This window comes from Salvelinus fontinalis, chromosome 31 (genome assembly GCF_029448725.1).
Source record: "Salvelinus fontinalis isolate EN_2023a chromosome 31, ASM2944872v1, whole genome shotgun sequence".
NCBI lineage: Eukaryota > Metazoa > Chordata > Actinopteri > Salmoniformes > Salmonidae > Salvelinus > Salvelinus fontinalis.
This window is the reverse complement of record NC_074695.1, coordinates 39,172,955-39,197,782: the sequence shown is the minus strand read 5'-3', so window position 1 is coordinate 39,197,782 and position 24,828 is coordinate 39,172,955. Positions and strand designations below refer to the sequence as shown.

The window sequence follows — 24,828 nt, the reverse complement described above, 5'->3', positions numbered from 1 at the left end:
GGCTTTATCAATAAGTGCATCGAGGACGTCGTCCCCACAGTGACTGTACGTACATACCCCAACCAGAAGCCATGGATTACAGGAAACATTCACACTGAGCTAAAGGGTAGAGCTGCCGCTTTCAAGGTGCGGGACTCTAACCCGGAAGTTTATAAGAAATCCTGCTATGCCCTGCAATGAACCATCAAACAGGGAAGCGTCAATACAGGGCTAAGATTGAATCATACTACACCGGCTCCGACGCTCGTCTTATGTGGCAGGACTTGCAAACTATTACAGACTACAAAGGGAAGCACAGCCGCGAGCTGCCCTGTGACACGAGCCTACCAGATGAGCTAAATCACTTCTATGCTTGCTTCGAGGCAAGCAACACTGAGGCATGCATGAGAGCATCAGCTGTTCCGGACGACTGTGTGATCACGCTCTCCGTAGCTGACGTGAATAAGACCTTTAAACAGGTCAACATTCACAAGGCTGCGGGGCCAGACGGATTACCAGGATGTGTGCTCCGGGCATGTGCTAACCAACTGGCAGGTGTCTTCACTGACATTTTCAACATGTCCCTGATTGAGTCTGTAATACCAATATGTTTCAAGGAGACCACCATAGTCCCTGTGCCCAAGAACATGAAGGCAACCTGCCTAAATGACTACAGACCCGTAGCACTCACATCCGTAGCCATGAAGTGCTTTGAAAGGCTGGTAATGGCTCACATCAACACCATTATCCCAGAAACCCTAAACCCACTCCAATTTGCATACCGCCCAAACAGATCCACAGATGATGCACTCCAGACTGCCCTTTCCCACAAAAGGAACACCTATGTGCGAAGCTATTCATTGACTACAGCTCAGCGTTCAACACCATAGTACCCTCAAAGCTCATCACTAAGCTAAGGATCCTGGGACTAAACACCTCCCTCTGCAACTGGATCCTGGACTTCCTGACGGGCCGCCCCCAGGTGGTGAGGGTAGATAGCAACCCATCTGCCACGCTGATCCTCAACACTGGAGCCCCCCGGGGGTGCGTGCTCAGTCCCCTCCTGTACTCACTGTTCACCCATGACTGCATGGCCAGGCACAACTCCAACACCATCATTAAGTTTGCAGACGACACAACATTGGTAGGCCTGATCACCGATAATGACGAGACAGCCTATAGGGAGGTGGTCAGAGACCTGGCCGGGTGGTGCCAGAATAATAACCTATCCCTCAATGTAACCAAGACTAAGGAGATGATTGTGGACTACAGGAAAAGGAGGACCGAGCATAACCCCATTCTCATCGACTGGGCTGTAGTGGAGCAGGTTGAGAGCTTCAAGTTCCTTGGTGTCCACATCACCAACAAGCTAGAATGGTCCAAACACACCAAGACAGTCGTGAAGAGGGCACGACAAAGCCTATTCCCCCTCAGGAAACTAAAAAGATTTGGCATGGGTCCTGAGATCCTCAAAAGGTTGTACAGCTGCAACATCGAGAGCATCCTGACTGGTTGCATCACTGCCTGGTACGGCAATTGCTTGGCCTCCGACCGCAAGGCACTACAGAGGGTAGTGAGTACGGCCCAGTACATCACTGGCTAAGCTGTATGCCATCCAGGACCTCTACACCAGGCGATGTCAGAGGAAGGCCCTAAATATTGACCCCAGCCATCCCAGTCATAGACTGTTCTCTCTACTACCGCATGGCAAGCAGTAGTGGAGTGCCAAGTCTAGGACAAAAAGGCTTCTCAACAGTTTTTACCCCCAAGCCATAAGACTCCTGAACAGGTAACCAAATGATTACCCGGACTATTTGCATTGTGTGCCCCTCTTTTACGCTGCTGCTACTCTCTGTTTATCATATATGCATAGTCACTTTAACTATACATTCATGTACATACTACCTCAATTGGGCCGACCAACCAGTGCTCCCGCACATTGGCTAACCAGGCTATCTGCATTGTGTCCCGCCACCCGCCAACCCCTCTTTTACGCTACTGCTACTCTCTGTTCATCATATATGCATAGTCACTTTAACCATATCTACATGTACATACTACCTCAATCAGCCTGACTAACCGGTGTCTGTATGTAGCCTCGTTACGTTTATAGCCTCGCTACTGTTATTTTTCACTGTCTTTTTTAGTGTTGTTTTTATTCTTTACTTACCTATTGTTCACCTAATACCTTTTTTCAATATTGGTTTAGAGCCTGTAAGTAAGCATTTCACTGTAAGGTGACAAATAAACGTTGTCTTCACGTGACAAATAAACTTTGATTTGATGATGTCAAAAGTGTTTACTTGTGATGTCATCAGAAATACTGCTATCTTTGTGACCACAAAACATAGAAATCCATGATGTTCCCATGTGGATATTGGGGTGGTACTGGAGATTAATATGGGCTGGATATTTTTTAAACATTTACCTTTGTCAACCCATTTACTTGTTTCAAACCTGTTTTTAACATTTCTTCCTTTGCCCCCCAGTGGCTGCAGTCAGGGTGAGCCCGTGTCACTCCCGCCAGCCCTCCATAATCTCAGATGCCTCGGCCTTGGAGGGCGACCGCTCATCCACCCCCAGTGACATCAACTCCCCCCGCCACCGGACACACTCCCTCTGTAATGTAAGAGCTGCCCACCCCTTCAAGTAATCAACTCCTTCACAACTCTACTCTAATCCTTATCTCTCCCAATATCTCCAGTGGCTGGCGCTAAATTTGGTTCTGGGTTCCGAGATTACTCTACTCCTAGCCTGGCCCCAGATTTGTTTGTGCCTTTTTGCCAACTCCCATGGTCGTTGGAAAGTCCGCACAAACAGATCTTGGACCAGGCTACTCTACTCCCCATCTCTGAAAGCATGCCCCTTGTGCTGTAGTTGAGGAAGTTTCACCAGAACAGCCAGTCTTTAAAAGAGTAGGTTTTATTTGGGATAGCTGCCTAATATGTCTCATAGAGTTGCGTTACGAATGCGAGAAATTAAATGTTGACAGATTATGTGTTGGTTACTGGCTAGCTTAAGATCAGCTCCTGTGAAACTTATGTTGATGTTATTCCAGCCACTTCAACTGTGGTTTTGCCACTCTCTCTTCATGTATTCATTTCTTTGAATGTGCTCCCTATCAAATAAGACACATGCCTGACTAGTTCACTCAGTATCACTTCACCTCTCTCTCTCTCTCTCTCTCTCTCTCTCTCTCTCTCTCGCTCTCTCTCTCTCGCTCTCTCTCTCTCGCTCTCTCTTGCTCTCTCTCGCTCTCTCTCGCTCTCTCTCTCTATTGCTTTCCTTCACTGGCTATGTGTTGTATATTTCTGTTCTTCTCATCTCTTTATCTCTGCATCTCATTCTCTCTGATCTCTCATCTGTCTCTCCCTGCAGTCACTAGAGGATCTGGAGGACCAGAAGCGTAAGAAGAAGAAAGAGAAGATGGGTCTGGGCTCTCTGTCACGTGTCTTCGCCCGGGGCAAGCAGCGCAAGTCAATGGACCCGGGTCTGTTTGACGGTACTTCAACTCCTGATTATTACATAGAGGAAGATGCAGACTGGTGAAAAGGTGGCAGAGAGTCCCACCTGTGTCCCTGAGTGGTGATGCATAAGAGGGTTTTCTGTCAGTGTGTGCGCGTGTGTTTGGCCATACGTGTGGGTGTGTGTTTAGCCGTGTGTGTGTGCCTGTCCATGGTTGGAGACCATGTGAGAAGCCTGAGGCGCATCTTGCGTCGCTGAAGTTTAAAATATTACAAGCAAATTGCATCTGTATGTACAGTACTGTAAATAGAGTGAACAGTGTAACCACAGCCGGGATCCTTACTACGTGTGGATGTTTACTGTATCTGCAGAGCAAAAAGTGGTTGTGTTTGATTCTTTTAATTGTCTTTATATTTTTAACTTTTGTTTTCGATAACTGGAAACTTGAAGGACTGCTGTATGTGTAAATAACAGTCATTGTGCACTTTGTGCTTGTAAATGTATTTTTTGCCCTGAATGCCTTTTTTTTTGTCATAATTTTTGACCTCCTCCCTGCTTTTTGTTTAACTTATACTCCCTATTCATTGTCCTGCTTGGTCCATTCCCTCCATTTTGAGGAAAGTTTATTCTAACGTTAAGACTCCTCAACTAACCTCTAGTCAACCTGTGATCTGATGTCTAAAACTCCCTAAATACCCACATCTTCATTATCCTCCCAATCACCAAGAAAGTACAAATACATTTCTTGACAGTTGTTCAAATCAACATTTTAAACGGGCAATCTGTGATTGCTACATAAATATTTAGACTTTTAAATTAATTATATATATCCCAAAATATATGTTTTTTTTGTAAACAATGTAATTTTAAGTTTACTGTATAGCCTCAAAACAAGGTTAAAACTAAAATGTTGATTTTATGGATGGTCAGTCCCTGTATTCATTGCTCTGTCCATGATTTTGAGAGAGGTTACATTTATCCAGCCCCATCCCTCAGCTTTTTACCAAAACAGCAGTGGGGTGTTAGCTTTGTTATTGTTTAAACTGCAGATTGCTCCTTTAAGATGTCAGAATACTAATCGACTCCAACCTGTAGTCCAAAACATTTGGATTTCTAATATGGGCTCAGGCCCCAAAAAAATCACAAGGCCATCCCCCACATGAAACAAAAGCTGAAAACGGAGGAAATCGACTAACAATTCTATCGTCCCCGATCCAAGCATGTCAAATGTGCATGCCTAGAGCTACCTGTTTCCTAAATGCATGGCACACTGTGGCGAAGGTACATAACAATGGCGAAGGTGCATAAATATGGAGGAATTCAGATATGATGTCATTGTTTTAGCACTACCCACAGAGTTCTTGCGGAGCGCGACATGGTTCCATATGCCAGTAAATCAGCACAATCTAAGCTACTTTTTCAGTTTCTTTTTAATTACTGCCGTCTACTGTGCTAAAACCATAACAACAAACAGTAACGGAGAGCAATGTACTGTAGGGAAAACTTAGCAAACGATTGTTGTAAGTACATGGGAGCCGTCATCTTTGCACCTTCGCCATTGATAATGAATAAGGCAGACATTTTAGTAGCCTCGCCAATACCTGCTGCTAACATACGTCCTTTGTCCTGATCTTGTCTCGATCTTGTCCTGATCTTGCACGTTTACACTTATAAGATTTGATCAAAATCCGTTCACAATGCGTCTTTTAATTGTCTACACCTGTCTAAAAATGTGGGCACAATGAGAATGAGACAAGATCAGGACAAATGACGCATATTACAACCAAGTATAAACGTGGCTAGAGAGTCAAATGAGTTATGGAGTCAGCAAGTTCTAAAATATTAGTTTTACAATTTTCATTCATAGCTTAAATAGGCATTGATAGCTCATCCCCCTTTAATGTATTTGTCAAACTAGTTTCAAAAATACATTTTAAAAAGTATTGGAAATGTGACATCCTCAAATTCATATTCTGGGGGATTCCTAAAAGTTTAACATTTTGACAGCTTCCAGAGAGCAAGTCGTGTTGCACTGCTTTGCTTTATCTTGGCCAGGTCGCAGTTGTAAATGAGAACTTGTTCTCAGCTGGCCTACCTGGTTAAATAAAGGTGAAATCAATCAAATCAAATCAAAATTCGGCTCTAGAATTTTAATCCTATTTTAATTACGAGGATTATCACAGTGTTAAGAGGGAAATCAGAAATAATTCAGTCCGATTTTTCTCTAAATGGCCATTGTCTTCCAAACTTTCTGCAGAATAAATGAATGCCATTCTCAAATATATATGGTGTATACTTGTAGCTCGAAAATACGATATAACTTACAAGCTTGTCATAGTTTCACTGTAACAAGTGGCTGTAATTTGAAATTGATTGAAAAATCATGTTTGAAATTGTGTACAGTAGACAATGCTGATTCATACTGAAAAGTGCACTACCTTGCAACCTATTTGGAAATGAGGGTCAGTCTGACAGACATTACAGATTCAGGTTTGATTGACAGGTGTGGGGGGGGTGGAGGGCACAAGAGGTTGGAAGGGTTGAGAGGGGGAAGTATTTCTGATGAGCGGTTGCCCTGCGTGTTAATACCAAATTGAGCCAGGCTAATCAAATTGAAACAAATGCACACCTTATACTCCCCCTAGTAACCCCTGTGCTGGAATAAAAAACTGCAGTCAGATTTGGAGGTTCAAGCCATTGCTGAAAAGGCAATTAAATAGGTGCCAAAGGTTAATAGTGTTTTACCCTGTGGAACAAAACACATTAGATTAAATTAGTATCTTTTCCCTTTTTCCCTGAGCAGAAGCTTTATAGGAAACCCCCATTTAAGACTGCTGGCTAACGGGTCATCCTACCTGCTAGAAAATGGAAACACTCATTAAAATGAAAGGGCAGCTTTAGCAATTGGAGGTCCCTCAATAAGCATTTAGAGGATTATTATATATGGCACCCTGTACAAATTCTATCTCATTCATAGGCATCTCACTCAGATGCTTATGTCAACAACCACAGGTTGCATACCATGTGCCATGTGGATGGTAATCCACATAAGCTACCATCCCATGTGCCATGTGGATGGTAGCTGACATAAGCAGTTATAACTGTTTTGTTGGAGAGTGTATTGATTCACCCTTGACGGTGTAATTAAGGGTCCATTTATTTAAGTTATTATTCAGGGTCCTTAGATAAAAAGGAGTATCTGGAAAACCGGAATAATATTAGGGAAAAAGGGAATAGCTTTGCGGAATTTCTATCGGAATATTAAAGTATCCTTTACTGCTGGGACACCATATCAGATGACCATTATATCATTTTATGTTGCAACAAAATTCCCTCTCATTTCACGGTCGAATATTTTCATTTTTTTGTAAATTATGAAACACTATTGAAATTACTATTAAAGAGTTTTATTTCAAGTAAAATAATTGAGCCATGAGGACTAGAAGATGTTTAGCACTGGAGGGCAAAGTGAAGACCCTTTTAATGGCATGGCAACAAAATATGCGAAAGATCTAAATGAGAATAATTATTTTAAAATAAAATAAATGACACTGAATTTCCACGTGGCCTTCCTCTCTTCCCTGTGTTTGTTTGTTTGTATGTATGTTTGTGGTATGGCTTTAATCCTAATTCCTCTTGTCGTGCTGGGGGCTGACATCTTCTGTCACATGAGTGGCAGCTTCCCCCAGCCGGCGGAGTCCATCTTTGACATGGCCCTGTCCCAACTCTCCCAAATGGCTGCTTGTCCTTCTTGACTCCTTCACTTCATGGCCAATTAGACGAGACCTGATTTCAACCTGATCTCATATTTGTTTTTGTTCAAGCAGTTTGAGTGTTTTTCATAAAGGAGATGAGGAAAGGGTGCCATTTGAGATTGTTGGAAAGCAGCCCTTACTGTATGTGAGCACACAGTGTCAGTAACATTCTCCCATGACCTCTAACCTCTCTAATACTACTGCCACCCTGCCTGACCTCTGACCTCCCCTGGACTTGCAACACAGTCTCGTAACCCAGGAAGCAGCCGTGTGTACACTTCACACCCAATACTACAGTACTTTCCATTGGTTCTCGACAGCACATTTAGCCTCCTTAAACTAGGGCTGTGTTCATTGGGCACCAAATGGAAGAAAATGGACTGAAACAGGGAGAGATGCAATAATTTTTTTCTCACAAAACATATTCTGTTGTGTGCCCTAATGAACATGATCCAGTGCTGTCAAGCTGGGTTGCAGACTGTGCGGACTCCGGATGTTAGGAACATGCTCGTTTTAAATCCAGTGCTGCTTCAAGTTGACCAGTTTTTGGAATAGAATAATGACATTTTTCCATGAAGGAACTTTTTTTCTTCAAGTGGTTCAGTAAGCTACACACAGTAGACCTACTAGGAATACCTCTGGACAAGGTTACACATATAACAAACAGACAGAAGACAGAACGACAACATCGTAGCCATGAGCAATAGCGGAGCAGACAATTGCATGATAAGGGTAGTTCATCAAGAAATGACATTGACCAGCAGCAACATTAAGGAGCTTGAGCTTTCTATGACCCACACGGTAACACTTTACTTGACACCCACGGTCATAACCATGACATAATATGTCAACAGCTGACATAACTCAACCTCTCCTAATGACTTATCCTAATATGGTCATAACACTGTCATGACACATATTTAGTCGACCTGTTGTGACATATATTGCATTATTTTATGGCTGGTTATGACACCTACATAATAGTGTCAAAGCCCACAAAACCTTCCACGGTAGTTATTTTATTATGGCTGGTTATGACACCTACATAAGAGTGTCAAAACCCACAAAACCTGCCACGGTAGTTATTTTATTATGGCTGGTTATGACACCTACATAATAGTGTCAAAGCCCACAAAACCTGCCACGGTAGTTATTTTATTATGGCTGGTTATGACACCTACATAAGAGTGTCAAAGCCCACAACCTGCCACGGTAGTTATTTTATTTTGGCTGGTTATGACACCTACATAAGAGTGTCAAAGCCCACAAAACCTTCCACGGTAGTTATTTTATTATGGCTGGTTATGACACCTACATAAGAGTGTCAAAACCCACAAAACCTGCCACGGTAGTTATTTTATTATGGCTGGTTATGACACCTACATAAGAGTGTCAAAGCCCACAAAACCTGCCACGGTAGTTATTTTATTATGGCTGGTTATGACACCTACATAAGAGTGTCAAAGCCCACAACCTGCCACGGTAGTTATTTTATTATGGCTGGTTATGACACCTACATAATAGTGTCAAAGCCCACAAAACCTGCCACGGTAGTTATTTTATTATGGCTGGTTATGACACCTACATAATAGTGTCAAAGCCCACAAAACCTGCCACGGTAGTTATTTTATTATGGCTGGTTATGACACCTACATAAGAGTGTCAAAGCCCACAAAACCTGCCACGCTAGTTATTTTATTATGGCTGGTTATGACACCTACATAAGAGTGTCAAAACCCACAAAACCTGCAACGGTAGTTATTTTATTATGGCTGGTTATGACACCTACATAAGAGTGTCAAAACCCACAAAACCTGCCACGGTAGTTATTTTATTATGGCTGGTTATGACACCTACATAAGAGTGTCAAAGCCCACAAAACCTGCCACGCTAGTTATTTTATTATGGCTGGTTATGACACCTACATAAGAGTGTCAAAATCCACAAAACCTGCAACGGTAGTTATTTTATTATGGCTGGTTATGACACCTACATAAGAGTGTCAAAACCCACAAAACCTGCCACGGTAGTTATTTTATTATGGCTGGTTATGACACCTACATAAGAGTGTCAAAACCCACAAAACCTGCCACGATAGTTATTTTATTATGGCTGGTTATGACACCTACATAATAGTGTCAAAGCCCACAAAACCTGCCACGGTAGTTATTTTATTATGGCTGGTTATGACACCTACATAAGAGTGTCAAAGCCCACAAAACCTGCCACGGTAGTTATTTTATTATGGCTGGTTATGACACCTACATAAGATTGTCAAAACACACAAAACCTACCACACAATGTAAAACATTCCATTATACCATAACCATAGTCAACAGTATGTTTATCTTATATAACATTTTCTGAAATGGACCATATTAAATGATCATTGTAATTGTGCACACATTGCTGTCAGACATACACCTACCCCAATGCTCTGTTGCTTATGACTGGGATGAATGCAGGAGCAGATTTCAGGAGAAGACACCCTCTTTTTGACTGATGACTGAAATAAGGGCATGGACGTGATAGGCTTAACTGGCTTATATGATTATGATAGTCAAAATGCTTCTTGACAGTATCATAAACTGCAATTTCGTAGTCCAAGTAAAGTGACACAGGATGCTCATAATGCTTCATGACAGTGTCATAAGTGTATTTTCTGCAAGTTATTTAAAATACGCAAAACATTTTTTTTTAATGACTAAAGAATTTATTACAACATTTAATTTCTAAATCCGTATTTCTCTAATAAGGAGTTGTTTAAAAATAAAAGGCAAGTAAAGCAAAAACATAATTCTGTTATCGGTTGCAATTGCAAAATACTTCTTGGTAAAGAAAGTGTTTAAGTGTAATGTTGTATAAGACACTGTACAACATCATTCATTTGCAAAATGTCCCATGACCCCCTAGAGCGTGTTCTGGCCGGGAGCACCAGGTATAACTGTCATGTCAGACAGCATGTGTAAAAAGAGACCATATTTATTTTACCTGCTCAGATTACTGAGACCATGTCATATTGGCTTAGTTTACGCTTACACGTTTTCTTTAACAGAAAGTATTTTGCAATTGCAGACAGTAGAGAAATTATGTTTTGGTTTTAAAGTTAGATTCTAATGTCCTAACTTTCCAAAATAGGCTTTAACAACTCATAATTTCCTAGTTCATAAAGAAAGATCAATTTAGTAATGAAATGGTGTGTCTATGTGATGACAGTTATCTGAAAGTTTATCAAAGATCTACACATGTTAACAGTAGCGGTGTGTGGATAAAATCACTGGGGAAGCCAAGAAAAAAAAGCCAAGAAAAAAAAAAAAAAGCCATATTACAACCTGTTGTGATAATTGTGTTGTTTGCTCTATAACCTCTTAGTTCATATGCCTTGACACAGTAATATATAGGACTAAGGCCGAGACAATAAGAAGACAGAGTGGCAGAATAAATTCAACCACACCCTTGTTTCATCACAAAACCGGAGAGCAACATCTGTCCTGTGAAGCCCACAAAGCATATTGTATGTAGCAAACAGTTAGTTCATGTTTCCGCCATTTTAAGACTACTTAACAACTATTGATCCAGCACCCTTTCAACGTCAACATTTCACACAAATCAGAACCACAGCCACATCATATTTAGCTGACATTGATTGGACTAAATTGTTTTTGTTATCGTTTAGCTATCGCTGTATTAGATGAAGCATAGGTGATTTGATGATGTTGAAATTGTGCTGGAATAGTGAAGGCAGCTCCTGTTTAACACTTTGTGACTTGTAGTAACTCTCTGGTGTTCTAAATCAATAGTCGTTTAGTGGTCCGAAAATGTCGGAAACATCAGCTTTCTTGACCTTGCTGTAGGTCATGTAACTGTTTGTTACATGCAATATGCTTTGTGGACTTCACAGGACAGGGTGCGCTCCGGTGTTGTGATGAAATAAATCTGTGGTTGAATTTATTCTGCCACTATGTCTTCTTATTGCCTCTGCCTTATATCACGGTGTCAAGGCATATGAACTAACAGATTATAGAGGAAACAACGCAATGATCACAACACAGTTTGGCTTTTTTTCTGTCTTTGCTTCCCCAGTGATTTTTACTCACGCACCGCTATTGATGCAGACATATATTTATTATGATGTAGAAGAACAACTTACATGCAGTTGTTGTCAGCAGCAGCAAGTGAGATCTTCTGCCTTTTGATAGTTCTGGGTTACTGCCAGACTAAGCAAAACATAGATAGTGTGTTAAAAGACATGATGATTAACTAGGCTATTGAATCACCAAGACCCATTACGCACATTCAAAATAATAACAAGAGCTTGATTGGATTTAATACCATTCTTTAATTTAGTTGGAGATGTGAAACCAACATAGTATTTGTATATCAAACTTGTAGGCAAGTTAATAGGCTATTTATTGTACTTCAAAAGTGATATTGAATTGTGTTTGTTGTTAACGCAACCAAATATCAATATTTGAAGAAATTTGTCTTCTGCTTGGATAGATCCTTCTGTGCCACTGACTTAGTCTGGTTTTTATTCCAGGACTAAATAGGACTAAATCCAATCATAATCAAACTTTATATGCACTTTTAAGAAAGTTTGATTTGACTTAGTCCTATTCATTAACTTCGTTTTTTGGTTGAGATGGATACGTGAATCCAACATATCGATTATAAATGTGTATACAAACTGGAATTAAAGTCAAATTTAAATTCATTGAGGCCATTTGAAAAATCAGCAATAGGTTGGACATTCCCTTTTCAAAACAGTTAACACTAGTAAATTGACAGCAAAAGTCATGTCATATGGAACTTTCCAAGCAGAAGATATTGCGTTGACAACCAAACACAATTCAATATGACTAAATATCATTACATTTGAAATGAACCAGAGGTTGAAACCCTAGGTCTATTGTATTGTATGTTTTAGTTTAATTCTAGGTTAAATTGAAACAATAGCTGTTGATTATTTTGAAAATGCCATATAGGCCTAAATAACATCATTGATGACATGAGTGATAAAGTATGGTCCCATTTCATTCTCTCTGTTAAACCTACCCTTTGGAATGACTTCGATAGCAACAGTGAATCTATTTCATTTTCAAGTGGAGATCTCTCAATAATCATTATTTTAATAGCACATTGGTAATAGTCAGTGACAAATATAATAGTTAAGCAAGGCTTGGATGGGGGGACCAAAGGGTAGCTGATAGATAGAAGATAGATAGCTGAAGATAGATCAATTCTCCAACAGGAGGTGCTGCTCAGCCTATTGTTCTTTTTCTCATAGTGGATATAACGTTGATGATCTGACGTTGTTTTAAAGGTACAAATTCAACTTATTTTATACAAAATTTGTCCATGATGAAATGTGATTACCATGATGACATGTTAATCCTGTTATTGATTTTTTTACCCTCAAAACAACAGTGTATGTTGATTACTTTTCCCCACATCACAATACGATGACAAATGATGTTGAAACAACGTTGATTCAACCAGTTTGTGCCCAGTGGGATTGATGACACAGGAGTGATACATGTAGGCTGTGTCACCAGTTTGTGGCCAGTGGGATTGCCTCCAACGTCTCCGTTAATTTGATAAGCTTTATCACAAAAGTCAGAAGGAGCGCATATCTCCATGGAGGGTCGATATGGGGTAATATAATCTGTTTTATAAGTAGCCCGTAGCTCTCATATTTATTAATAGGGGTTGTAGACAGTTGTAGACACTTTCACAAGTGAGACTTTTTTGAGGACAATGGTTGTTATTCATCTGTTTTATAGTACAGCATATCAAATCAATGTCTAAATCCAGGTGCAGCGCCTTTGGTATTATTGTTTCAAAACACAGAGTGAGTGTTGAGCAGGGTGTAATGAAACATTTTCACAGTGTCACGCACAAACTCCTCCCAACGCAGACAGACTGGCCCATCTCCATGGCAACTGGTTGCTCTTCAAACGTCTGTTGGACAGTGGAGGCTGGTGGTTTTGAATTTGTGGTGCCCATCTTGGCTCATTCCCATGCTGTTTAAACTGAAGCAGCCATCTGGACTGGGTGGGAGGGTCCCAGAGATAACCTCACTCAACTGCTCTACTTAAATACTCTTTTCACACTATGGTGCCGACCCGAACCGTACAGTGCTGGCTCTGATATCTTCTTTTCACATTGCCCTTTCCAGCAACTATAGTCGATGTGTAACCAGACAAGTTAAGCACAGCTCATCTTGGTACAGCTTGGTTTGGCTCAGTAGTGTGAAAAGGTTATATATATACAGTATATGGTATTATTAGCATGCACCAAAACAGACAGTGTGCTCAAATTTGTGCATTACTCTAGCTCGTAGCCAATTATTAGGTTGTTTGAGCAACAGTACACGCTATCGTGGAGGGGATACAGAAAGTGTCTACTAGCAATGTCAAACTTGAACATTTGCTGACCAATTAGCTGGCTGTTTGTTTACATGAACCAAACACTATAATGAATGTACCATCTCTGAAAGTTTTTTTTTTTCTTTGCTACACTTCCTGCCGTGAATCAAGAAAGACTGAAGGAATGGTGAAGGAAATCATTGGGGAGGAAACTGTGCAGAATGAAAACCTGTTGTTCTGTTTTACCCGACACCCACTGAGATTGAAACACCTGTTCTGTGCTGATAGTATAGGCTATGGGGTTGTGCTTCAATGTTTTCACATCTTTATTATGCAACCAAGTGTGAACACAAAGCAGCCATAGAGAGTGGAGGCCCTTTCAAGAAGCTAGCAGAACAATTCCTCCATTCTTCTGTATCCTTACCTTGGGATATGACTAGGCTCTTAGCCATAATGTAATTATAAGTCATTCTTCATTTGGTGCCCCCCCCCCCCAAAAAAAAAGAAATGGCAGCAATTTTCCAGAAGGACTGAAGACAGCTTACAACATTGTCGTTGAGTAGGTAATTTAAAAAAGCAATGTGAATCTGCTACAATATAAGCCTGATGACAAAAACCTTGAAATTATCATCTCATTATTCTTATGTAATTCTTATTTCATTGATAAGGACAACATAACCCTGGTATTTCTGATGAGTTATGTGATTATTGCTACAGGAAAAATTACCTTCTATGTTGTACATATTTTAATGATAATACTTTTTTTTTCACTGAGGGACGATACCATTAGTTTATACAGTAGAAGTTCATGCCAAAGAAGCCTTAGACCGCCACCTGCTGGCGTATTCACTAACAAGGCAAAGGGGATATTGCTCCTGAGGGAGACTGCACACCTACACGTTGATCAGATAGTTAATAAACTCTCCTTATTCAACTAATGACCCCAGCTATGATCTATAGGGACTTCACTTGCTTACACAATTGCGTGAGCCCTGGCAAACTATTGGGTTGGGCTATGCACTAGAGCTGTCAAGTAGTCAAACTGTGTTATATCATTCCAAAGTTCTGTCTCATAAACAGAAGCCAAACAGCAGAGCAAGGGCTCTCTGTCTCCTTTTGGTTACTATGATCCTTGTCTGTTCTTATAGAAGACCCACTGCCCCCTTACTACCACTCTCTCACCTTCCAAAATCATCCTGCTCATATCTCTCCTCCCACTCCCCCTCGCCCACCTATCCAGACTCAGACAGTCTCTCAAGTCCCACCCGCCTCAGTCTCAGCCTATCGGACGGGGAGGATCAGCTGGACCGCCTCCAGCAGGTGGAGCTTGCCCGTGGCATGCCCATGTCGCTGTGGAGGGCGGGCACCGTGCAGGCCTGGCTGGAGGTCGTCATGGCGATGCCCATGTACATTCGCGCCTGCTCAGAGAATGTGAAGAGTGGCAAGGTATGATCCGAGATGACGTCAAACTGTAGGAAGACTTAGGCCAGTATTCAATCAAACCCATGTGGCTTTCTGGATATCTCTTTCAGAGGTGGATTCATTTGATTTTCACATCAGCATGTCCTGACGGTGGAGAGAATTGACATTTGATACAGAAATGGACAGATTGGTTGTGTGTGCTGGAGACTTCCCGTCAAGAGATTGCCCGTTTCTAAATCAATTGTCAACTCCACCCATCCAGTACATGCTGCTGCGTAAATCAAAGGTACTTGTGAAATCACAATCTGGAAATCCACTACAGCTACAATAGAGTGTGGTTTGACCTTTGACCCCTTTGCAGGTGCTGCTGGGCCTGTCAGATGAGGATCTGGAGCTGGGGTTAGGGGTCACCAGCTCTATGCACCGCAGGAAGCTCCGGCTGGCCATCGAGGACTACAGGGAAGCCGAGAGCGGCAGGGGGTGAGATGCTCAGCTCCTCATACTCCCTCTCACAAAAAAAACAGCTCTAGCGTCACAGATTACCCAACCCCAAATCCTAACCTTAAACATTGGGAGGGTAAAATAATTTCTGACTCTGGATCTGCGGTTAAAGGTTTACTCTACTACTTCACAAATATACAGTAGCTGTTTGCTACATCTAGTGTGAGATGGTAACACATGAATAACACTATTCTATCAAACTGCATAACACCATATGTGACAGGCACACTAGTGTAAGCAAGGTTAAACATTCATCAGAGCTAGAGATATACAGGGTTTGGCAAACACAGATTTGGAATTCGAGCTGTTGCCACCAAGCGTTCCAAAGCAGTTAACACCAGAATGTAAGTTGGAATGTTATTGCTTTCAAGTAGAGTTTGGGTCATTTCCAGGCTAGCTCCTGTATGTTGAATTGCACATGGATTCAATTCAACCTCTGGAGTGGCTGGAATTGGAATGAACTGACCCCAACACCCTTGTCTGGGAATACAGGTCCAATATGGAGGATATACTCTTTACACCTCAGAGAGCAAAACTGATTGCAATCACATTAGGCTGACGTTTGCACAAAAAGCTTATTTCGCAAAAATGTTGTGCACAAATTTTTTACATCCCTGTTAGTGAGCATTTCTTATTTGCCAAGATAATCCATCCACCTGACAGATATGGCATATCAAGCAGTTGATTAAACAGCATGATCATTACACAGGTGCACCTTGTGCTTTGGACAATTAAAGGCCACTCTAAAATGTGCAGTTTGTCACGTAACACTCTGCCACAGATGTCTCAAGTTTGAGAGAGTAGGGCCTCCCGAGTGACGCACCGGTCTAAGTCACTGCATCGCAGTGCTTGAGGTGTCACTATAGACCCGGGTTCGATCCCATGCAGTGTCACAACCGGACGTGTCCTGGAGACCCATGAGGCGACGCACAATTGGCCGAGCGTCGTCCGGGTTAGGGGAGGGTTTGGTCGGGTCGGGATTTCCTTGTCCCATCGCGCTATAGCAACTCCTTGTGGCGGGCCGGCTGCCGGAAAACTGACTTCAGTTGCCAGCTGGACGGTGTGTCCTCCAACACATTGGTGCGGCCGGCTTCTGGGTTAAGCTAGCAGTGTGGCTTGGCACAGTCGTGTTCTGGAGGACGCATGGCTCTCGACCTTGACCTCTCCCGTGTCCATAGGGGAGTTGCAGTGATGGGACAAGACCGCAACTACCAATTGGGGTGAAAAAAGGGGTAAAGGTACAACAACAACAACAAAAAGTGGCCAGTTGGCATGCTGAGCAAAGAATGTCCACCAGAGCTGTTGCCAGAGAATTTAATGTTAATTTCTCTACCATAAGCCGCCTCAAACGTCATTTTAGAGAATTGGACCTCCACTAACGGCTTCCCTTTTGTGGGAAAAAAAAACGTATTCTGATTGGCTGGGCCCGGCTCCCCAGTGGGTGGGCCTTTGCCCTCCCAGGCTCACCCATAGCTACGCCCCTTCCAAGCCATGTGATTAGATTAGGGCCTAATGAATAGATTAGGGCCTAATGAATTTAAATTGACTGATTTCTTGAAATGAACTGTAACTCAGTAAAAATTTAGAAATTGTTTTATGTTGTGTTTATATTTTTGTTCACTATACTTTTCAACCCGAAAAATACTTTAGGACGTCCAAAATGTTGATAATCTCTTTACCAGACCTGACCTCTGTCTTCTCTTGATCTCTTCTCATCTTTTCTTCTCTCTTTTCTTCGCTCTTCTCACTCCAGGCTGTCCAAGGCTGCAGACATGGACCACCACTGGGTGGCCAAGGCCTGGCTGAGCGACGTAGGGCTGCCGCAGTACTCTCAGGCCTTCCACACACACCTGGTGGATGGGCGCATGCTCAACTCTCTGACGCGCCGGGACCTCGAGAGGTCCCTCAATGTCACCAAGAAGGCCCACCAGGTCAGCCTGGTGCTGGGCATTGAGCTGCTGCACACGCTCCACTTCGATAAGGAGGTAGGTGTCATGCAAACAGCAAACTGTATATGCTATACATAAACATTACCAATACATGACATGTTCAAAAGTGCACTGAGCTTACATACTGTACATACTGTACATACAGACATACAGTGCATTTGGAAAGTATTCAGATCCCTTCCCTTTTCCACATTTTATTACTTTACAGCCTTATTCTAAAATGTATTAAATAAATACAAATCCTCATCAATCTACACACAATACCCCATAATTACAAAGCGAAAACAGGTTTTTAGACATATTTGTAAATATATCAAAAACAGAAGTACCGTATTTACATAAGTATTCAGACCCTTTGCTATGAGATTCGAAAATTGATCTCAGGTGCATCCTGTTTCCATTGATCATCCTTGAGCTGTTTCTACATCTTGATTGGAGTCCGCCTGTGGGAAATTCAATTGATTGGACATGATTTGGAAAGGCACACACCTATCTACAGTATACCCGTCAAACATTTGGACACACGTTCTCATTCAAGGGTTTTTCTTTATTTTTACTATTTTCTACATTGTATAATAATAGTTGAGACATAAAGACTATGAAATAACACATATGGAATAATTTAATAACCAAAAAAGTGTTTAACAAATAAAAAATATATTTTATATTTGAGATTCTTCAAAATAGCCACCCTTTGCCTTGATGACAGCTTTGCACACTCTTGGCATTCTCTCAACCAGCTTCCCGAGGAAAGCTTTTCCAACAGTCTTGAAGGAGTTCCCACATATGGTGAACACTTGTTGGCTGCTTTTCCTCCAACTCATCTCAAACCATCTCAATTGGGTTGAGGTTGAGTGATTGTGGAGGCTAGGTCAACTGATTCAGCCCTCCATCACTCTCCTTCTTGGTCAAATAGCCCTTACACAGCCTGGAGGTGTGTTTTGGGTCATTGTCCCATTGAAAAACAAATGATAGTCCAACTAAGTGCAAACCAGATGGGATAGCGGATCGCTGCAGAATGCTGTGGTAGCCATGCTGATTAAGTGTACCTTGAATTCTAAATAAATCACGACAGTGTCACCAGCAAAGCCCCCCCCCCCCCCCACACCATCACACCTCCTTTGTGCTTCACGATGGGAACCACACATGCATTGATCATCCTTTCACCTACTCTAAGTCTCACAAAGACACGGCGGTTGGAACCAAAAATCTAAACTTTTGTCTCATCAGACCAAAGGACAGATTTCCACCAGTCTAATGTCTATTGCTCGTGCTTCTTGGCCCAAGCACGTATCTTCTTTTATTGGTGTCCTTAAGTTTTGGTTTCTTTGCAGCAATTCTACCATGAAGGCTTGATTCACGCAGTCTAATCTGAACAATTGATGTTGAGATGTGTCTGTTACTTGAACTCTGTGAAGCATTTATTTGGGCTGCAATTTGAGGTGCAGTTAACTCTAATGAACTTATCCTCTGGAACAGAGTTAACTCTGGGTCCTCCTAACTGTGGCGGTCCTCATGAGAGCCAGTTTCATCATAACGCTTGATGGTTTTTGGTACTGCACTTGAAGAAACTTGAAAAGTTCTTGAAATGTTCTGGATTGACTGATCTTCATGTCTTAAAATAATGATGGACTATCATTTCTCTTTGCTTATTTGAGCTGTTCTTGCCATAATATGAACTTGGTCTTTTATCAAATAGGGCTATCTTCTGTATACCACCCCTACCTTGTCACAACACAACTGATTGGCTCAAACGCATTAAGAAAGAAAGAAATTCCACAAATTAACTTTTAACAAGCACAACTGTTAATTGAAATGCATTCCAGGTGACTACCTCATGAAGCTGGTTGAGAGAATGCCAAGACTGTGAAAGCTGTCATCAAGGCAAAGGATGGCTACTTTAAAGAATCTCAAATATAAAATATATTTTGATTTGTTTAACACTTTTTTGGTTACTGCATGATTCCATATAATTTCATAGTTTTGATGTCGTCACTATTATTCTACAATGTAGAAAATAGTAAAAATACATTTTTTTAAACCTGGAATGAGTAGGTGTGTCCAAACGTTTGACTGGTGCAGTGGTCTAAGACACTGCATCTCAGTACAATAGGTGTCACTGCAGTACCTGGTTCGAATCCATGCTGCATCACATCTGGCTGTGATTGGGAGTCCCACAGGGCGGCGCGCAATTGGCCCAGCGGCGTCTGGGTTTGGCCGGGGTAGGCCGTCATTGTAAATAAGGATTTGTTCTTAACTGATTTGCCAAGTTAAATAAATGTTAAATGAAATCCCACAGTTGACAGTGCATGTCAGAGAAAAACCCAAGTCATGAGGTCAAAGGAATTTGAGACAGGATTGTGTTGAGGCACAGATCTGGGGAAGGGTACCAAAACATTTCTGCAGCATTGAAGGGCCCCAAGAACACAGTGGCCTCGATCATTCATTAAATGGAAGTTTGGAACCAACAACACTCTTCCTAGAGCTGGCTGCCTGGCCAAAGGGCACCTAAAGCACTCTCAGACCATGAGAAACAAGATTTTCTGGTCTGATGAGACCAAGATTGAACTCTTTGGCTTGAATACCAAGTGTCACGTCTGGAGGAAGCATGGTGGTGACATCCTCATGCTGTGGGGATGTTTTTCAGCGGCAGGGACTGGGAGACTAGTTGGGATCGAGGGAAAGATGAACTGAGTATAGAGAGATCCTTGATGAAAACCTGCTCTAGAGCACTCAGGACCTCAGACCGGGGTGAAAGTTCACCTTCCAACAAGACAACGACACTAAGCACACAGCCAAGACAACGCAGAAGTGGCTTCGGGACAAGTCTCAAAGTCCTTGAGTGGCCCAGCCAGAGCCTGGACTTGAACCCGATCTAACATTTCTGGAGAGACCTGAAAATAGCTGTGCCCCAATGCTCCCCATCCAACCTGACAGAGCTTGAGAGGATCTGCAGAGAAGAATGGAAGAAACCCCACAAAAGCAGGTGTGCCAAGCTTGTAGCATCCTACCCAAGAATACTCGCGGCTGTTATCGCTGCCAAATGTGCTTTAACAAAGTACTGAGTAAAGGGTCTGAATACTTATGTAAATGTGATCTTTAAGTATTTTTTTTTTAAACATTTGCAAACATTTCTGCAAACCAGTTCCTGCTTTGTCATTATGGGGTATTGTGTGCAGATTGATGAAGGGAAAAGACAAACAATTTAATCTATTTTAGAATAAGGCTGTAACGTAACAAAATGTGAAAAAAGTCAAGGGTTCTGAATACTTTCCGAATGCACTGTAGACGTTACAGATATGTATGTGTGTATACATGTTGGCTACAATACATGTCATTTCATTCACTCGGACACACATACACACATCTGTGATCTGTGGGTGAAAGTAAAGTTTATTTGAATGTCAAATTAATTGTGGTGTGCGTGTGTCTGTGCGTGCGTGCGTCTCAACTCTCTCCAGGCCCTCCAGGCCAGACGGGCTCAGTGTGAGCATCAGAACCTGGATCCCGTGGTATGGACGTGTCATCGGGTCGTTAAGTGGGTCCGAGACATTGACCTTAAGGTGGGGTCTAGTGTTCATTATCATCCCAACAACACTGGCACACTCAAGTACTGTGAGAACATGGTATCTGACGTTTACACTCAGTTCTCATTGATACATCTTTGACACTTAGGATAAGATCTGACCGGTGTCAGTATTTAACCTGAAAAAGCTTACAAATGGTTACATTTGCTTACAAATGGTTACGAATCATTCTATACACAAAGTATGCATTAAAACAGAATTGTGCATACTGCAAACCAATTCAAATCATGCTAAGAGATCATAGTGTGTTTATTGACAATAGACAGAGAGCTTTTATGTGTTGTTATATGCATGGGGGAGTGTAGGAAATTGCGTCAGGTTTATTGACACTCCTTGTCTGTGCAGAAAGATAAAGGAAAGGACCTTTGTGATCAATTCTGAACCGCTCGTCATCTCTGTGGTTACCGCACAGTGAGTCACGGCTTCAATAAACGGATAGTAGTCAGGAGCTTTTGCTTATGATATCCCTTCTATTGATATTGACTACATTTAGTTCAGAACAACTATGAAAATCAAAGATGTTTTCATCTGAAGAGCCCAACTCGATATTGTCAGTCAAACCCCTATTCAATCAAATGTTACAGTAAATGTTGAGGGTTCCTGTAGGCAGATAGAACAACACTGCATGCGTGCACAGTGAAAATGTTGGTTTAGTATGCTTTTTTAAATCTCCATTACACTTTTATTCAACCTTATTTCACCAGGCAAGTCAATTAAGAACCAATTCTTATTTATAATGACGGTTCTGTTATTTTACATTTTTAGGAACCCTTAAAAAAAAGATTTTTGTCCCTCTCCCTCCTCATCCTGTGAAGGAGTTTGCTGACAGTCTCCAGAACAGTGGAGTTCACGGTGCTGTAATGGTGCTAGACCCCTCCTTCAACACCGACTCCATGGCAACGGCATTGGGTATACCCGGTAACAAGCACATGATTCGCCGCCACCTCACCGAGGAGATGAAGGTCCTCATCAGTTCAGCCAGGTGAGGCAACGGAGAGCGAGAGAGAGATGACAAATGAGGGAGGGAGGGAGGGAGGGAGGGAGGGAGGGAGGGAGGGAGGGAGGGAGGGAGGGAGGGAGGGATAAGACCAAAGTCATGAGGTAAATGTGGTTAGATTAAATTGATATAACTTAAGGGAGAATCAAAGAGAAAAGAACAGAGAAACAGAGAGGGAGAGAGTAAGGGTGAAGATGTATGGTTTATCTACGTTGATCCCCACTCTGCAGTATGGCTGGGTTAAGTGACAGAGTGGAAGTCCACCTGTTTGCATCCCTCTCAGGCGCTGTAAGATTTTAATGGCAGTTGATTAAATGGCAGCCTTATTGTCAGGGAAAGGGATGAAAAGTAGGGATGAATAGACAACATCTGTTGCTTAACCTAATTCAAGAGGGGACTTGTGGGATCACGTGTGCAGGACACTGAACTGTCAGTCAGGACAGATTCAAGTCAGGACAGATTCAGAGTGGAAAATGGAGAGGTTCATCACATGCAAGTCACTCTGGCTAAGAACGGCTGCTTAAACAACTACATAATCAGTAAGGAATCTGCTCATCAATAATCTGTACCTAATCAATCAATAATGTACCCATTCCTCCCCTCCCCTCCCTCCTGACCCTGACACCCCAGGTCAGGAGGTCTACAGCAAAACCATGATAGGCTGGGGACAATGAGCACCCCGCCAACGCCTCTACGCCACGCCTCCCCGCCCACACCCTTACGGCACGCCTCCCTGGGCCGGCCCACCAGCTCTACCAACCGCCACACACACCCGGACGACGAAGGCTCCCTCAGGAGACGGGCCGTCAAGGTGGGCACTCCCTTAGACTGCGGATGAAAATTTGCTCTTTTGTTAACTCTGTCACACTTGAACGTAAACAATAAAATGTTGATCAAAGGCATAGTTCAGTTAAATTCAATGCTAATAATTAGCATTTGTTGGCCGTGGCTAGTTTAACAAACCCAAAGTGTGGATTGCAGTCGCTCCTTGTCCATAGACAGATTTGATGGCAAGGGAACAAATATCTGTATATGTCATTTCTCTGAACTATCCCTTCAACGTGCACTGACCCTGTCAAATAAATTCCTGTAACGATGTTTTAGCTTCAAGTCTTTGTGTTGAAAAAGGCCTTGAAGCCAGAATGTCCCTCTTCGTTCCTCTTGTATTTGCTTTCATATAGTGTAAACATATAGCCCAAGGGAGATACGTCATTACTGTGTAGCTGATGTTCTCAGTTTGAAGCCTTGAGGAAGCGACGATATCGGCTACACAGTAAAGGACTATCTTCCTTTGGCTATAGGCCTACTCTATGGAAAAGCTAAATGAAGCCCTGTTTGTTTCCTTCCCCTTGGAGTAACCACTGATCTAACATTACTGGATAGGTGAAAGCAGGTTCCACTATTTAGCTTTCACCAATCCAAACAGGTCAGATCGGTGATGACTTCAAGAAAGGGAGGAAGTAAGGATGCATTTTCAAAGTATTTGAACAGGGCTTGACTTCCTTCTCCTCCCCCAGCCTCCTTTAGGGTTCAGCCCCAAAGCCCACAGTGGGCGGGACTTGAGTTGTCATAGCAGCTACGGCTCGCTGCCGAGAGAGGCTTGTGACGAAGCTCCGCCCAGGACCGAGGGGAGTCCAATCCACAAACACTCGGGCATCGAGGTCACCAACGTGTGAGGTCATCGACATGTGAGGTCATCGACATGTGACATCTGTGCCTACAGCACAGCAGAAGACAACAGTGCTTTGTGGGATGCCAGACGAGTGATGTTTACTGTACTTTTTGAATGATGGAGCCTTTGTTGGTCAGAATACACTATTTTCGAGAGAGAAGGAATCTTTTTTTCATTTATAGTCTAAGAACAACTCTTTACATCTCTCACTGGTATTTGTCGAATAATCTGACCTTTGTGAGGACACATGTCTATCCCATGGAAACAAACCTAAACGGAATAGGCTTTTATTTTTGTATTTGCATTATGTGCAAAGGTTTTTTAAACAGGAAATGGCTCAGCGATTAGTTAGTGTTTAGTAGTTCTTATTGAGGACGGGCCTGTTTCTCAAAAACAAGAGCTGATGAGGAAATGTGGTCATGTGTTTGTGTACAGGGTACTTTCCTGATTCATTGCGAATTAACAAAAGAAAACTATTCAAGTGAGATTTATAGCAAATGTTTTTTTGATGTTTAATTCAAACATGGTGTTACAGAAACTTTCTCAGATGCCTTGCGAACTGGGACTATGGACATTGTCTAAGATGAAAACTTAAACTTGAAGTTGTATTAACTGTATGTTTGATAGTCTTTTTTCAGTTTGTTAATTTACACTGTTGTGTCTAAACTAAAATGAACACTCCCTCGTGACATTTGATACATTCAATAAAACCATTAACATGGCACATGGGTTATTAAAATTACTTATTTTCAATGACAGACATGAGTAATTGGTCTTCCAATAGAAGCACAACAGGTAGAAAACAATAGGCTGGGTGAGAATGAAATCAAAGAATGAATGAATGCAATAAAGATATCTATTCTGAAGAGGAAGTGTGTGTGTGTGTGTGTGTGTGTGTGTGTGTGTGTGTGTGTGTGTGTGTGTGTGTGTGTGTGTGTGTGTGTGTGTGTGTGTGTGTGTGTGTGTGTGTGTGTGTGTGTGTGTGTGTGTGTGTGTACATTCTGGGAGTAACAGTTGAAGAACAGGCCACAGAGTGCACCAATGAGTCATCTCTCTCATACCCTCCCTCATAGTAGTAATCTGTGGGGAAAATGTGGCTCTTGTCCATGTTTGATGATGCCACTTCCTCCTCT

The 24,828-nt window shown here is 42.1% G+C and overlaps 1 protein-coding gene across 7 annotated transcripts in view; it reads left to right on the top strand.

Moving 5' to 3' along the window:
* Positions 1–24,417, top strand: part of LOC129830217 (kazrin-A-like) — a 223,939-nt gene extending 199,522 nt beyond the window's left edge. For 4 of the 7 annotated variants that reach the window (XM_055892597.1, XM_055892596.1, XM_055892598.1 and 1 more), the window contains 9 exons: positions 2,469–2,605; positions 3,358–3,481; positions 14,808–15,013; positions 15,351–15,469; positions 17,244–17,475; positions 20,901–21,002; positions 21,842–22,008; positions 22,654–22,834; positions 23,541–24,417. In XM_055892597.1, coding sequence (XP_055748572.1) covers positions 2,469–2,605; positions 3,358–3,481; positions 14,808–15,013; positions 15,351–15,469; positions 17,244–17,475; positions 20,901–21,002; positions 21,842–22,008; positions 22,654–22,834; positions 23,541–23,699 — 1,427 coding nt within the window. In that variant the 3' untranslated portion in view covers positions 23,700–24,417. Of the gene's footprint in view, positions 1–2,468; positions 2,629–3,357; positions 7,005–14,807; positions 15,014–15,350; positions 15,470–17,243; positions 17,476–20,900; positions 21,003–21,841; positions 22,009–22,653; positions 22,835–23,540 lie in introns of those variants that run through there. The other 3 variants (XM_055892601.1, XM_055892603.1, XM_055892600.1) reach the window with 3 other exon arrangements.
* The last annotated feature ends 411 nt before the right edge of the window (positions 24,418–24,828 follow it).